General features: G+C 41.1%; 1 protein-coding gene across 2 annotated transcripts in view; it reads left to right on the top strand.

Annotated features, from left to right (window-relative positions):
* LOC307171971 (nectin-2) overlaps positions 1-14,023 on the top strand; it is a 71,215-nt gene continuing 57,192 nt past the window's right edge. The window contains exon 1 of one of the 2 annotated variants that reach the window (XM_079893941.1): positions 1-702. In XM_079893941.1, the coding sequence (XP_079750067.1) occupies positions 654-702 (49 nt within the window). In that variant the 5' untranslated portion in view covers positions 1-653. The remainder of the gene's footprint in view (positions 703-14,023) is intronic. The other variant, XM_079893942.1, reaches the window with a different exon arrangement.

Below are 14,023 nucleotides of genomic sequence, written 5' to 3' on the forward strand. Positions count from 1 at the left end.
AGTGTCAGGCTCTGATATTTAGTGAATACAGCACTTTATAAGACGAAACATGAGAACTGTTAACTGAAAGTAGGACAATTCCTGTCATGATTGGATCGAATTATAGTTTAGTTGCCCGAAACTGAAAGGAATAATGGTCAAAACCTTCTAGTTTCTGGAAAGTACCGAGCCTCCACTGGATTTTAGGTGACTGTTTAAATTTAGCGTTACGTACGGCATGACATCACACGACTGTGTCCAATGAGCTTCGCGCTCCTGATAGAGTTTCAACAGAGTCCGATCCCAGGGCGACAGGTTTGAGACTCCGCTGTCTGAGCCCGAGAAACCTCCAACTCACTCACTGGATATTTATTCACCTGTAGGACGCTTCTTACCTGACCGCCGGACACCGCAGTTCGGGGGACAAAAGCTGTTTATACGATTTAAAAGGGATTTCGGACGCTAGATTGTAAACCAACTCAAGAGGGACTGCTGAACAGGCGTCAGCGACGCACCTTCACATTAAGTTTCTCTGCTCGCCCATTGATAGAAACTAGAGAAACCACCTAACGTAACAGTTTATATCTCCATCTGACCGTCTCGATTCTGTACCGAGTTCAACAAGCGGACAACAGACAATTTTTGTAAAGGTGGACTGTCCACCCTTCCCTCCGATGAACATGTCAGGACTGTTAATCGCACTCCTTCTCCTAATTATTCAAGGTAAGACATATATTATGATCTTTAAATAAATAGCATAAGGAATCACAAATTGTCGCCGGTTATAAATCACACTGTTCTCTTTCACTTTCATTCAAATAGATAGACTCAATCAAAGCGTCAAAGCGATAGTCTGGAGTCATAATATAAATATCCTTCAGTAAGTTAGGCTATATCTTAATCGTGCGCGCGTACATCTCTCACTGAACTCTGACTACAATCATGATTATATTCTTATTGAAATAAAATGGTTAATTAGGCCAGTGTTATATAGTGTGAGGGAAAATAACTTTCCGGTTTGGACATTCATCTTGTTTCTTTCCCTTGGGTTTGGTTTCGGTAAGCGCCATGTTTCTCTAGGTGTGGCCTTGAGAAGTGCTTTTTTTCCTCATACGTGTTGACAGGTGTGTTTGTTTGCGAAACTAGGGACATTATCCAGTCGTCCTTCGTTGCTCTCTCTCTCCCTCGTACCACAATTCTCCCTGTTCCTCGCGTCCTTTGAGTCTTTTCTCCCTTCACATCATATCATATTATTTCCACCTGAAAGGACACGTAAATAAATCCATCACGCAACAGGGGGTTTCGGACGTTGTATTTTATTTATTTATTTATTTATTTATTTATTTATTATAAAAAATGCGGGTTTCAACTTAGTGTCATTTTAGTCTTATCTCTGAAAGCTATAAAAATCACTTTCAAAACGTCATGTTGTTGAAATTTTAAACAGTTAATTTATTTGACCGACGATCGATCAATTTACCGGTATATTGCCGGTATACCGTCTTTTGTTTCGTCATATTTCGCCGTACTTCAGCTCCTTTTGATCGTATATTCAGCTGCTCCTCAGTATCTTTGCAGTTTAATTATTCAGTTGCCATGTCATGGTCCGCAGGTGCACAACACCTGACAGCGAGTGAGCTGGGCTGGTGTGAGTGTCTAACCGAGCATACACACACTGTAAAAGATCTTCAGTGGAACTTGTTAGTTTTGATTATAATAAAAGGTATGAATAGTCTTATATATGGCAAATTTGTAATGTATAGGAAAATACATTATGTATTAAGAGGATATGATGTGGTAAAGGTTTGTGACATCACAGGATGCAGTACTTTGTCGTAACTAAATAAGGGGAAAAAAGCAATTTACTCCTTTAACTTATTCATGGTCTGGACCTCTTCTGCCTGGGCCTATTTCACAGTACATCGGCTGCACTTCAGGAGGAAAACTAGAATAACGAAACAAAGGATTTGTTTTATTCATGAACAGAGCAGCGGAAGAAGGGGTCATGATTGCCTCGCTTAAGCAAACAGTATAAACAGGCCTTGTGTTTTCCTTTTTTCTCTTTCCCCCCTTTCCCTTCGCATCAGTTTAGTTCAGTGTCCTGGGAGCTTTTGCCTTTATACACAGCACTTGCAAAATATTTAAAGGGTCAACGCATTGTTTTGTGAGCTCGACTCGGTGGCCCCTGAAGGCTCATTTTCATTGCGTGCCTATTAAAAACAATCAGACCAACATCATGCACACCAATATAAAAGCATTATTTTAATAACCTCATTATTGCTTTTTAAATTAAGAGCTATATGGACAGGAAGTAGGTTTAACTAGTTTTGTGAGTATAAATCTTGAGCCAGTTCATCTTTCTAGTTCCAGACCGAAATGTAGGCTACTGGGAGCAGCAGAGATCTGCACAATAGCAGCTACTGATTGTGTTATAATACCCTCCTAGTGAACACAGGTCAAAAAATGCTTGAACCCGTTGCCATGGAGACACTGTGTTTTCATTGAAAGCCAGGGTTAGGGGGGCTACTGTAGCAGCGTCTCTGGCTGAATGCATCAAGTGGTCTGTGTGTGTGTGTGTTTGTTTGAGTGAGAGGAGGAGGGGGTTGGGGAAAATGTTAGGCTGCTACGATGATGGAGGCGGAGGCCAAGATGACCTTATTCTAAACTGTGTGAGTACAGCAGTTACAGACGTACACTAACAAGCGCACACACAACGATTGGAACAGCGCTAGCTCAAGTGGGTTAAACAGTGAAGAAGTGTTGAGTAAACAGGCGAGACGGTCTCCATTGTTTGCCGTTTCCAGAAACTGAGGAGCATGCAAACAAAAGTTGAACCGACTCTGAAGGTTTTTCAGCTGCCATTCTCTCATCTTCTCCCATTTCTTTCCCTTCCTTCCTCTCTTTTTGCGTCCCTTGCCGTCCTTATCCGCTTGCTTTTGTTTGAGCGATGATTGCCATTGGTGTATTCAAATCTCCCCCCCCCCGCCCCACCTCATGCTGACCTCAAGGCCACGCTGTTTATTAGTGTCTGAGCTGGTGAAAGAACGTGGGAGGAGGTGTAGCAGTAGACAGAACTGAAAGACTGGAAAGAACATTGATTTAAAAAAATGCTGCATTCCTGCAAAAACTCTTACACAAGGTTATCTTGGTACACTCTTTAAAATAAGGGGATTTTCAAAAGGGGATTTTCACAGTGGGATTTTTTGGGGTTCTTTAAAGAACCTTTTAGTGAACAATTCTTAAAATAACCATTTTTTTTCTTATATGTAAAGAACATTTTAATAATGTAAAGAAATTGTTTTCACTATAAAGAACCTTTTGTGCAGTGGAAAGATTCCATGGATGTTAGAGCTGCACAATTCTGGATAAATTGAGAATAGACAACTATAAATAACACGTCTTTTTAATTAATTAATTTAATTAATTCTAAAAAAAACTGTTTGAATGAATGATTCAATGACTCACTCATAAATACTTCATTGGGGTAAATCAGATTTTTTTTTAATGAATTAATTAGTCAATGACAATTTTTTTTTTAAATAATTTGTTGCAACCTACTGGTGTAACAATGAACTTGATACAATCGTTATTTTAAGGGCAATTACTTTCAAAAAGTGATTTACTCTATTTTGATTGCTACTGTAGACACCAGTGTTTGTTTCCGAATTATAAACTTTTATCGCAGTACTTCTGTGAGACTTTGAATGTTTGTAGCACAGAAATAATGATACAGTGTGGTTGAAAAGACTGTTTGTGAAGCTGTTTCATACATGACAACTGCTTTAACTGTGTCAGCAGCAGCATCAATGAAGATCACTGTGATCGTACTTGTCAAAAAATGTAATAGACATAGTCGAATCGTTGTAATTTAGAAATAAGATCGCGCATCGCGGGTGTGTGAAACGAGATCGATCTTTTAACAATTAATCTTGCTGCTCTAATGGATGTTATAGGTTCTTCGTGGATACTATAGATGCTGATAAAGAACCTTTATGAGTGTATATGAGGGGGTTTTGGGAACCTGTAGCTGTGTGTGCGGGTGAAGGGAGCCATCAGTGATTGTGGATCTCTCATTCTGGTTGCTTGTAGAGATAAGGCTGGATGAGTGTTGGGATTTGTGGATGGGGGAACCAAAGCTTTTAACACGACACTTGTCGCAAGTCTGTGTTTGACATGCAGCTCTGGGAATGAAGTCTGCCGAAATCAATGACTGACCTTGTAATTAACATCAACCTGCACTAATACGGACACTGGAGATTTTCCCACCAAGCTTCGTACGATATCCATGTAACACAACGGAGTCTGACTTATGAGTGACAGGTGAAATATAATATAAGTAACTTTTGCAGTCGGGGTTATTTTCAGAATCGCTTTTTCTTTGTTCAAAAATGGAGCTAAAATGAATCTCGCCTGGTCCTCGAAGCACTTAGAGGACAAGGCTCTTTCAAGCATTTCTTTTCTGTCTGCCTCGCTCTATTCTTGTCACTTTCTTTCTCTCGCTCCGCTCTCACTGGTTCAGCAGATGTCAGATCTCAGAATGCTTTTACGGTATTAGAGATTCATGGGGTTGATATGTCCAGTAAATTGGTCCTCATATTTTAGTCTTTCGCCTAGTGATGGAAAGCCAACCGACCATTGTGGCTTTGACAAGATGGTGAGAACTGAAACAAGTGGCAGGGAGGAATGAGAAAGCAGGGTTCTGCTCCTGCTGTGGTTTACCATCTACATCATAAAGTGCCTTATGATCGTGTGGTGGAACTGTTCCTGTCTTTATGCATCTAAAATGCAGATAAAACATGATTCAGCGAGACACACACAAAAACATAATGTTATCACACCCCATGCTGGCTGAGTTTACCCCCTTGTCCTATTGCATGCTGGGAGATGAGTGACCCTCTAGGGGCCAGTAGCCAGTTGCGCTGGTTGCCAGGTTGATATAGGAATTTTGAGAGTTGCCAGGTTGCTGTAGTAGGTCATGTCTACTCATAGGGAAAATGACCACAGATCTGCCCTCTTTAACTGTGAAGCCAAATGGCATAAAAAGCAATAGGACATGATGAGCATTCGGCCCCTCTAGACAGAATGCCATCCAGTTCGTTTTATGATTAACATTGCAACCCTGAAGGTTTTTGGGATACTGAAGCTCCTCTTTCTGGTTTGTTGGCTCCATATTCACTGAGGTTTTTCACTGAGTTTTCATCATTTAACTCTCATGTTCCACAGTAACTTTCATTTTCCATAAAATATAAAAGTACATATTTAGTAGAATGTCATAGTTGCTCTATTCTGAATGAATGAAAGTGACATGTGAAGGCCAAGTATGGTAACCCATACTCGGAATTTGTCCTCTGCGTTTAACCCATCCAAGTTAGTGCTCCTCACACATTAGGAGTAGTGAGTAGTGAACACACACACTGCAAACCGTGGACACACACACCGGAGCAGTGGGCAGCATTCACTGTGGCGCCCGTGGAGCGATTGGGGGTTAGTTGCCTTGCTCAAGGGCACCTTAGTCATTTCCTGCCGGTATTAAGAATCAAACCCACAACCTTCGCGTTACCAGTCAAGAAGCACAAAAGGCACATTTAAAGTGGTTAAATGGGCTTGTGCGCTATATTTAAAGCTTACTAAAATCATACAATTGGTTGTATGATAATAAACATTGGTTTATATGCAATATACCCAAATGAATCAGAAACAAATCAGAATTAAATCAAAGAGCTTGGATTAGGGTTAGGGGGGCAGAGGGATGTGCACTGCTGTTTTTCCCCCTTAAGTTGAAATGAGACGCTTACTGAGTGTTTCTAACACATGCAGATACTTTATCATTTGAGGCAGAAACATCAGATGATGAAGTAACTGAAAGGCTTCCTTTCTTTTAGTGGAATGAGCGTGTTTGTCCTAAGAGGTTCACAGAGGGAGGGACGAGGGGGGTGAAAGTGGTTCTGATTCCTGAGGATTTTTTAAAAGCACACTCGTGCTGTCTCATAAATTTAGCATGCCGGTGGTTTCAGGACTCCTCGCTGCGAGCGCCCTCGCACACTGGGCACAGCGGAGTGTGGAGAGACGAGGTTGCGTGAAAGAACGTGTCTGGCTGGGTAGCGGTGCCTCTGAATAGCTACATAAGCGAAACTTGAATCCCACAACGGAGAGTTGCATTATATTATGAGTAGTGCTAAAAGAATCTCAGTCCTGCGATATCATGCTCCATTTTATTGTCATTTTAGATGCATACACACACGCCAGCTCACACCAAGAACGATAACCATAAAAATAACTATAACGATAATAGGGCTAATTATTAGCATCCACACCTATGCACAATAACGTTCTGCTTATTTTAAGAGGAAACCGCTTCTACTGCTTTAAACACTCAATCTCATTAAACGAATGGATTCTGACTTTTTAACGTTCTGTGTTTTTATTGTACATCAGCTGGAAAAAATCATTCTAAAGCCTGAGACACAAACTCTCACCGACGGTCCAGTGTCAATTCATCATGCTGAACGACCCAAAAACGGTGTCCGACTAGAGCCAGCGGTGCGGAGAACACGCACACAAAAAAAAAAACTAAGAAACTAAAAAACTAAGTCGACCAACGCTCAAAAACACTTGGCGTGTCCCAGCCTTAAAAGTGATTCCAACAATATCATTCCTCTGTGTCGTTATTGTTATAGTTGTGAAGTGGACCCTATTCTCATACACAATTTTTTTAACTTTATCGTTATAGCTATCGTCCTTGGTGTGAACAGGTTTTTAGTCATTAATTGTATCATTATGCTACACGTTATGCTCCACGGGAGCGAAAATTAAAACCGCTGTCTCTGACGAACCATGTGACCTTCGGTAGCCCGGTCATCATTCACAAATCATGCAGGAGACAATTTCCCTCTTATTAGCCTCGGTTTCTCTCACTCACTCTTTTATGAAGTGACTGATACTGTTTAAAAGATTGTCCTTCCTTTTTCTCACTGTCCTTTGCGTGTCCATCTGGAGTCGGCTAGCCAGAGGCAGACAAGGAAGCAAGGCTTTGCTCCATTGATCCTGTATCGATCAGCAAGGCCAGCGATGCCCTTGTGAGTCGACACGGCTTATTAAAGACGTTAAGCCTCTGCCCTGTCGGACTGACATCACTGTGAAATATAGTCCTTCGTTTCCAGAGGACGTCTGATGTGATGATTTATCTTCTCGTTTTTTTATTTACTCTCTGCTTTCTCTTAAATCCCCACCACCCTCTTTTCACTTTCACATCCTTTTCACACTCTTAATCCCTGCACTCAGTTGTAGTTAGCAATGACGTTAGCGCCACTTTGCCCTTGTCTTTCACTCTCTTTTCCTCTCCTCCTCTTCCTGAGCGGCTTGCACCTGGTCCGCAGAATGTCGGGCCAGTCCACGACGTGATGGAAGCCGGACTGGATCCTAGCCAACCAGAAATGGCCTAGTTTTTTTTGTGCAGCCTCATTCCAGACCAGATACAGTAACTACAGCACAGTCACAGCGAGCTGAATTATCTTATTCCTGTAAGCGCGAGCGGCACAGCGCTCCTCAGAGAACGCTAATGTCATTAGCATGCCCAATGTAGCGAGCTGTCAGAGAAAAACAGCAGTGACCTTTAAGATAATTTTACCCATCTCCTGTGAGTTCTGTTGGGTACATTTGGTGAATGCTAGTGTATGTTCTATGTAGTATTTTATAAGGTCAGCATATTTGAGAAGAAATACTGTAAAATAACTGAAAAAGAGTGTGTGTATCACCCAAATTAAGTTCTCCCGAGATTGTTCTCCCTAGGAGAACTGGAGCTTGTCTAGGTGACTTTGAAAGTTTGAAATGTAAAGGAACAGTTCATCCAAAACTAGCTATTTTTCCACTGTTGTCTAAACCGTTTTTGTTGGTAAACCATTCCATTCCATGCCGATCTGGCCCAGCTGGTACAGATATGGTTTCATTTTCCACTGTGGGGCTGATATAAAAAAAGTTTGGAATAATACAAATGTGTTAGTTGTTGCCTTGGCAATGCAAGAGTTTCCAAATGATATGAGATGTAAATGGTGACCGCGTAATGGAGGATGAATTTAAATAGTCCGTTTAGAACAAGATCAGTTTTGTTTGAACTTTCCCTTTAAGCCTCATTCATTTTAACATACAAACTTACAATTAACATTTTGTTAGGTATGTTTGCCGAACAATCTTCTTTGCTTTCTTGTTTTCTTCTGACCTCTGATCCTCATTGTGTTTCTTCAGACTTCCCTCTGTGATGTTTTGTCTCATTCTTTTGCTCCTGTCAGCCATTTAACAAACGAGTGCAGTCCATCCTCCCACCAGTCTCTCTCTTGCTCTTTATCCCTTGTTTCTCACTTCTTCCATCTTGAGGATTCAGTCCACTTAACGGGTCTGTCTGACTGCTGGGATGTTCAGTCTGTCACTCTCCAGCGACCTTCTTCTTCTTCTCTCTCTCTCTCTCTCTCTCTCTCTCTCTCTCTCTCTCTCTCTCTCTCTCTCTCTCTCTCTCTCTGACTCATTATTTCTCTAGTCATGTCTTTTCTTTCTTTCTCATTTCTCTTCCTCAGCTTTGTTGTTGTTCTGCTGTTTCTTTTTATTTGTTGTGGACTTTCACTCGTTGTTTAATCCAGTTAGCTTTGTAAAACCAGGACAGTTGATATTTCTTCAGAGTACTGTTTCTGTGCTGTGTTTGCAGTTATTATTATGACGGGAGAACCCAGGCATGATTCTCGTTCCTGATTTACCTTTCATGTAAAATCATTCTTTCAAATGCAACCAGTCTATTTCTCTCTAATATTTGGATGCAGTCACGTCTTCTGCCCTTTCCTTTCTCCTCTAAAAGAAGGTCCACGTTTCTGCTTCCAATCGCACCATTTCTCTTAAAATTGGGTCTGACCTCTCTTTCCTTCTCCCAGTAGTCTTTCTCTTCTCTTGTCTCTTTCCTTTCTTGTCACATTATGTGGTTCATGAAGGTTAAATCAGCGAAATAGCTCATTTTCCATTGTTGAAAGAGAAAAACACATGTGGAGATGGCAGAGAGCACCATTTGGTGATTCATTTAAAGGTCGAAATACTTGTAAGAATCAGTGAGAGAATTCACTGACACCTGTGACAATAGATTCTGCGTACGTGTCGTATTTGCTAGATTTACTTTAAGCTATTGTTTGATGCGTCACACAGCAATGTACATTCAGTAAAGGTGTTTCGGGCTGGGTTTTTTTATGTGTGCAGTGGTTGGAAGAATGTGTTTTGAGTATCGGTTGCCATCACAATGGAGGAAAAAATAAATCTGCTTTATAATTTGCAAAAATAAGCTAAGTCACATTATTTCTACAACACTATTAATAAATTACAATTGTTACTCTGTTTTTGGAGAAATCTGTTGAGTGACTCGCTCATAAAAGACAAAGACATTCCTCCACCTACTGATGTAAAACACTGAAAATGAATGAATCTGAACGAATCTGTTTGGCTGATAATGTTCCTCGTTTTTAAGTCGCTTTGGATAAAAGCATCTGCTAAATGATTAAATGTAAAGGTATATGTGAACAGAGTCAAAAGATTTGAGTCACTAGAATGAATCAAAATCACCACTGCTATGCTATAAAGATGGTAGATGCATTATAATGCATTATTGTATTGTTTGTTTTGAATTCCTCTCTAAATTACACATAATTATTCATTACAATATAGTACCTGTCAGTCACAGCTCAGTTCATCAGTGATGAGTAAAGGGAACATGAAATGGTGACCATGGAGGAACAGAGGAGCCATTGTGTTTGTTCCCTACCTCTTCTAGAATCACACTGCATTTCAAACAAGTGTGTGTGTGTGTGTGTGGGGTGAGGGGGGAGACTAAAGAAAGCCCCTCATTGTTCTCTCAGCCATGTCCATTTATACAGGTAAGTGATATGGCAGCGTCGGAGGATCCACCCTTCTCTTCCTCTGCTCTCTAGAGGACAGAAGAATGAAGAGAGGAGAAAATGTTCCTCACGCTCTTTATGAGGGGTGAATGGATAGTTTTCACACTGGCTCTTCTTTTTTATGGCCCTCTGTGCTCCCTGAGAAGCAAAGCATGATGGGGAATAAAAGTGCTGACACACTAGGTGAATTTTTGTGCCCTCAAAGGGCACTGCGGGAAAACAACGCTACTTGGGGTCAATCTAAATTAAACTGAGCAGCTCAATCCCTCAATTAGTGAAAGGCTACGTGCTACAGTCTTTTCAAGAAATCATTGTAACAAAACGTGTTAACATTTATAGGATGTTTATTTATAATACATTTATATATACACTATACCATTTCAAAGGTTTGGGCATGGTAAGATTTTTCAAAAAATATTTATTTTTAAAATTGTTTAATTTAAACTAAATATGTATTTATTTATTTAGTTGGCTAATTGTTATCAATCAAATATTCCATTGAAAAATAAACTGATCCATGAATTGTGACTGTGTCTATGTATAGGGTGTGCCAAACTCGTACATATGAGATGACCTGCACCCTTCGGAGTTAGAAAGGCATAGTTCTTATTTTCATATGAAATTTCCTGATCTCTGTGTGTGCGGTTGAGTATTTTCATGCAGCTTTGTATGTGCACGCAAGCTTATCATCTGCTTGTATATCATATGTATGAGTAGACTAACATGATATAAGTGTAAATTTGTTTTTAGTTTGTGAGCTATTCTTCTTCTGTGCCATAACAGAGCCCTCAGGGCAACACGGGCCTGTGAGTGAACGAAAAAGAAAAGAACAGGAAAAAAGCCCCAGGCGGACCAGCTAGCAAGAGATGTAAAATCGACTCTAAGTGATTAGCACTGGAGCATTTTGATTAGGCAGATGCAGCTTAAAAGGCCAGAAATCTCTATTCAGCCTTGTCTTCTCCCCATGGAAGTCTATTTATCTGATTTGGACTATTAATAACATTGACAGTTACATATACATTTGGCAGATGCTTTTATCCAATAATACATATTATCAGTTCATGCGTTCCCCAGGAATCGAACCCATGACATTATGCTCTACAGTTTGAGCTACAGGAATGCTAATAATCTTATAGTGCCAATGTCCACCATTCATCTCTCCCCTGCTGTTATCTCTCTTTCCTGAACATATATACAATCCTTTTCCTCTTTCCCTCACGTCTTCCTTCCTTCCTTCCTTTACCTAAATGTGTACCGGTATACCACTCCTTCCTGTCTCTCTCAGTCTGTCTGTGTGTGGGGGAGGTCTATGGGTCCCAGGTTGTAGTGTCCTAGTTTTTCTCTCCTGGTCTCCCTCGTTCCCTTCTCAATGTTTATTTATTTAGATGCTGAGGGAGAGAGAGGGATGAATAGATGGGTGGGTGAATGAAGGGATGGTTGATGGAGAAGGAGAGGTGTCGAGGAGCGAGAGAGAAAGATTGATATTTTAACATTCAGAGGAAGTGTGGCTGACAAACAAGCAGCTCTCACACAGAGGCTATGCAAACACATTTTTTGATGGATTTCAAGCAATTGAAATGGATTTGTTCAAACAACCTTATTGTGCTGCGCGGTTATTCTTTCCTCACCTTGTGTGAGAGATTTTATTTGATGTCATTCCTGATGAGCCGAAAAGAGCAGATGAAACGAATCTCCTTTCTTTAGCATTCCGCTTTTCTCTGAGATCCCCTCGTTCAGTCAGTCCTTCGCTTTGATGGGAACTCAAACTGCAAAAAGTGAAAACCTTCGTGCATGGATGGTCCCTGGCAGTCCTTAAAAGAGTTGAAATAGTTTCTAGCTAGCAGTCGAAGAATGTAGGTGTTATTTAAAGTCAATGTGATGTTGAAATGAATCTTATTTTTGTCTTAATGCACTTTCCTGGTCTTATTGTGAATAATTCATCAGTGCTGGCATGTTATCTGCTATGATAAAATCAAACTCTCCTTATGTCTCATTAAAAATCCCATTTTACTCTGAAATACATCACATTATGGAAGCTAAATGGGTTGACAACTTCATGTCGACTTTTGAAGCATATTTGTAATTATATACTAAAGAGATACATTTTTAAAAATTAGCTTTAAAAAATTGTTAATGCTAATCTTGCTTATAGCGGTTAATCTCCCAGAATTCATTGCATGTATTTATGTATGTATGAATAAATTAATTAGAGCATGGAAAGTTGGACTGCAGAAAGAGATGGATGATGAGAACAGATGGAAAGAAGAGAGACGGTGTGAGCACAACCTTACACCTGGTGCACTATAATAGAATAAGACAGGGTTAAATAGTGCACAGATGCTGGTAGAAGTGTGTGTGCGCGTCTTTCTGCGTGTGTGGGTGCGCGCGTGTGTGTGTGCGTACATGCGTGTGCGTTTGGGAAACAAAATGCTTGAGAAATGTCAACAGAAATCCAAAACGTTTTCTGTTATCGTTAGATTTTGGGTTAAAGTTAGTCTGTAGTAAAACTAATTAGCTTTAATTTAGTCCTGTTTAAATTGTTAAGTAAACATGCATGTGAGTAAATCCAGAGATGCTGTAAAGAATGGCTCTTTGAACTAGCGAGCAAATATTTTGGTTCAGTTCTCTGCGGTTGAGAGATCAATCAAGACAGGCTGAAAGCAAAGCAAACAATGTAGCGTTTGTATATTTTAGCGGCCATTATCAGTCAACAAAACGCTTTGAAAGCCGGTGAGAGGGAGATTCAGAGGCAGATGTGTGTGCGTTTGTGTGTTTTTCAACTTGAGACCTCCAGTCTGATTAATTTCCTCTCAGTTTGATTCATTATTATCTTTCAGCCATTTGCTCTCAATGATAACCTGGGATGAGATAAACCTACCACTAACCGTGTGTGTCTCCATCCCCAGCGGTTACCGGAGACGCAAACTCAGAGGGGTGCAGTGTGTGTGTGTGTGTGTGTGTGTGTGTGTGTGTGGGGGGGGGGGGGTGTTAATTCATCTGTTGCCATGGAAACAGTGTACCCCCCCCCCCCAATCCGTCAGATGTCCTCACACCCTGTAAGATGTTTGTGTGTTAGTAAGTTTTCGCAAAGTAGATTTTCCTAATCTTTATGACTCACAAGCTACACTTCTGGCAGCAATTTGTGTTTGTCCTCAGTCCACAGTTTTTCATTGTATTTGCTTCATGTACAAATGTTAGTTTAATTTTTTCTAAATGACTGTAAAAACAGCCCTGCTGCTGGTGCGAGGTGGCGTTCCTTCGGCACTCCGCTTAAGATGGATGTCCTATTTCTCCTTGCCGCTGCGACTGCCGTGCCTTTGCGGTGAAGCAGGGTCTGATGAGGACATTTGCACACACACGCTCCCACACTTTCCTTTGGGTTCCTTCATCTTTGAACTCACACAGGCCCTTCTTGTTCCGAGTGTCAGAAAAAGGGAGCGAGAGCACGAGCGAGAGGAACTTCAGCTGTCTGAGGGAGTGAAAGACTCACTCAAGGGGAATGCAGAGCAGGTTACTTCAGCAACAGAGCTCAACTCCAACTCTCACTTCATCTCTCCCCCCCTCCCCTCTCTATCCATATTTCATCTACCGCTCACCCCCACCGTGACCATCCACACACACACACACACACACACCACCCTGTGTCTGTCTCTCTCCTCCGCAGGGCAGTGTCTGTGAGCTGATGCTTGTGTCTCTGTGCAGATGTGATGGGAAACAGCTGTTGCATTTCTCTGCTCGCTCTCATTTTTCCCCCACCTCCCGTTCCACCCCTCCTTATCCCTGGAAATAACAGAGTGATGGGTTTACGACCCGTTTTTTCAGGACTCCTCGTGTCCGGATTTTCTTTGGCTGATCATTCATAGATAGGCTGAGTTCCTTCACCGGTCTGTTCTGGAATGTCGCTGTGATTGAAGAGAAGCAGATGTGGAGGCGATAACCTTTGTCTTCTCTATCCTCTTCCAGGTGTTGTTATAAACCTCTCCTTTAGGGGTCGGAGTCTTTAGGCACCTCACACTTCAATCCAAAATTTGTCCATCACGATTGGCGTACCGATTTTTGTGAATCGATTCAGAATCATTAAAGAAATCATCATGATTGATTGAATCTTTTCCCCCCATAGT

The sequence above is a fragment of the Squalius cephalus genome (genome assembly GCF_949319135.1).
Source record: "Squalius cephalus genome assembly, chromosome: 15".
NCBI classification, from domain to species: Eukaryota; Metazoa; Chordata; class Actinopteri; order Cypriniformes; family Leuciscidae; genus Squalius; species Squalius cephalus.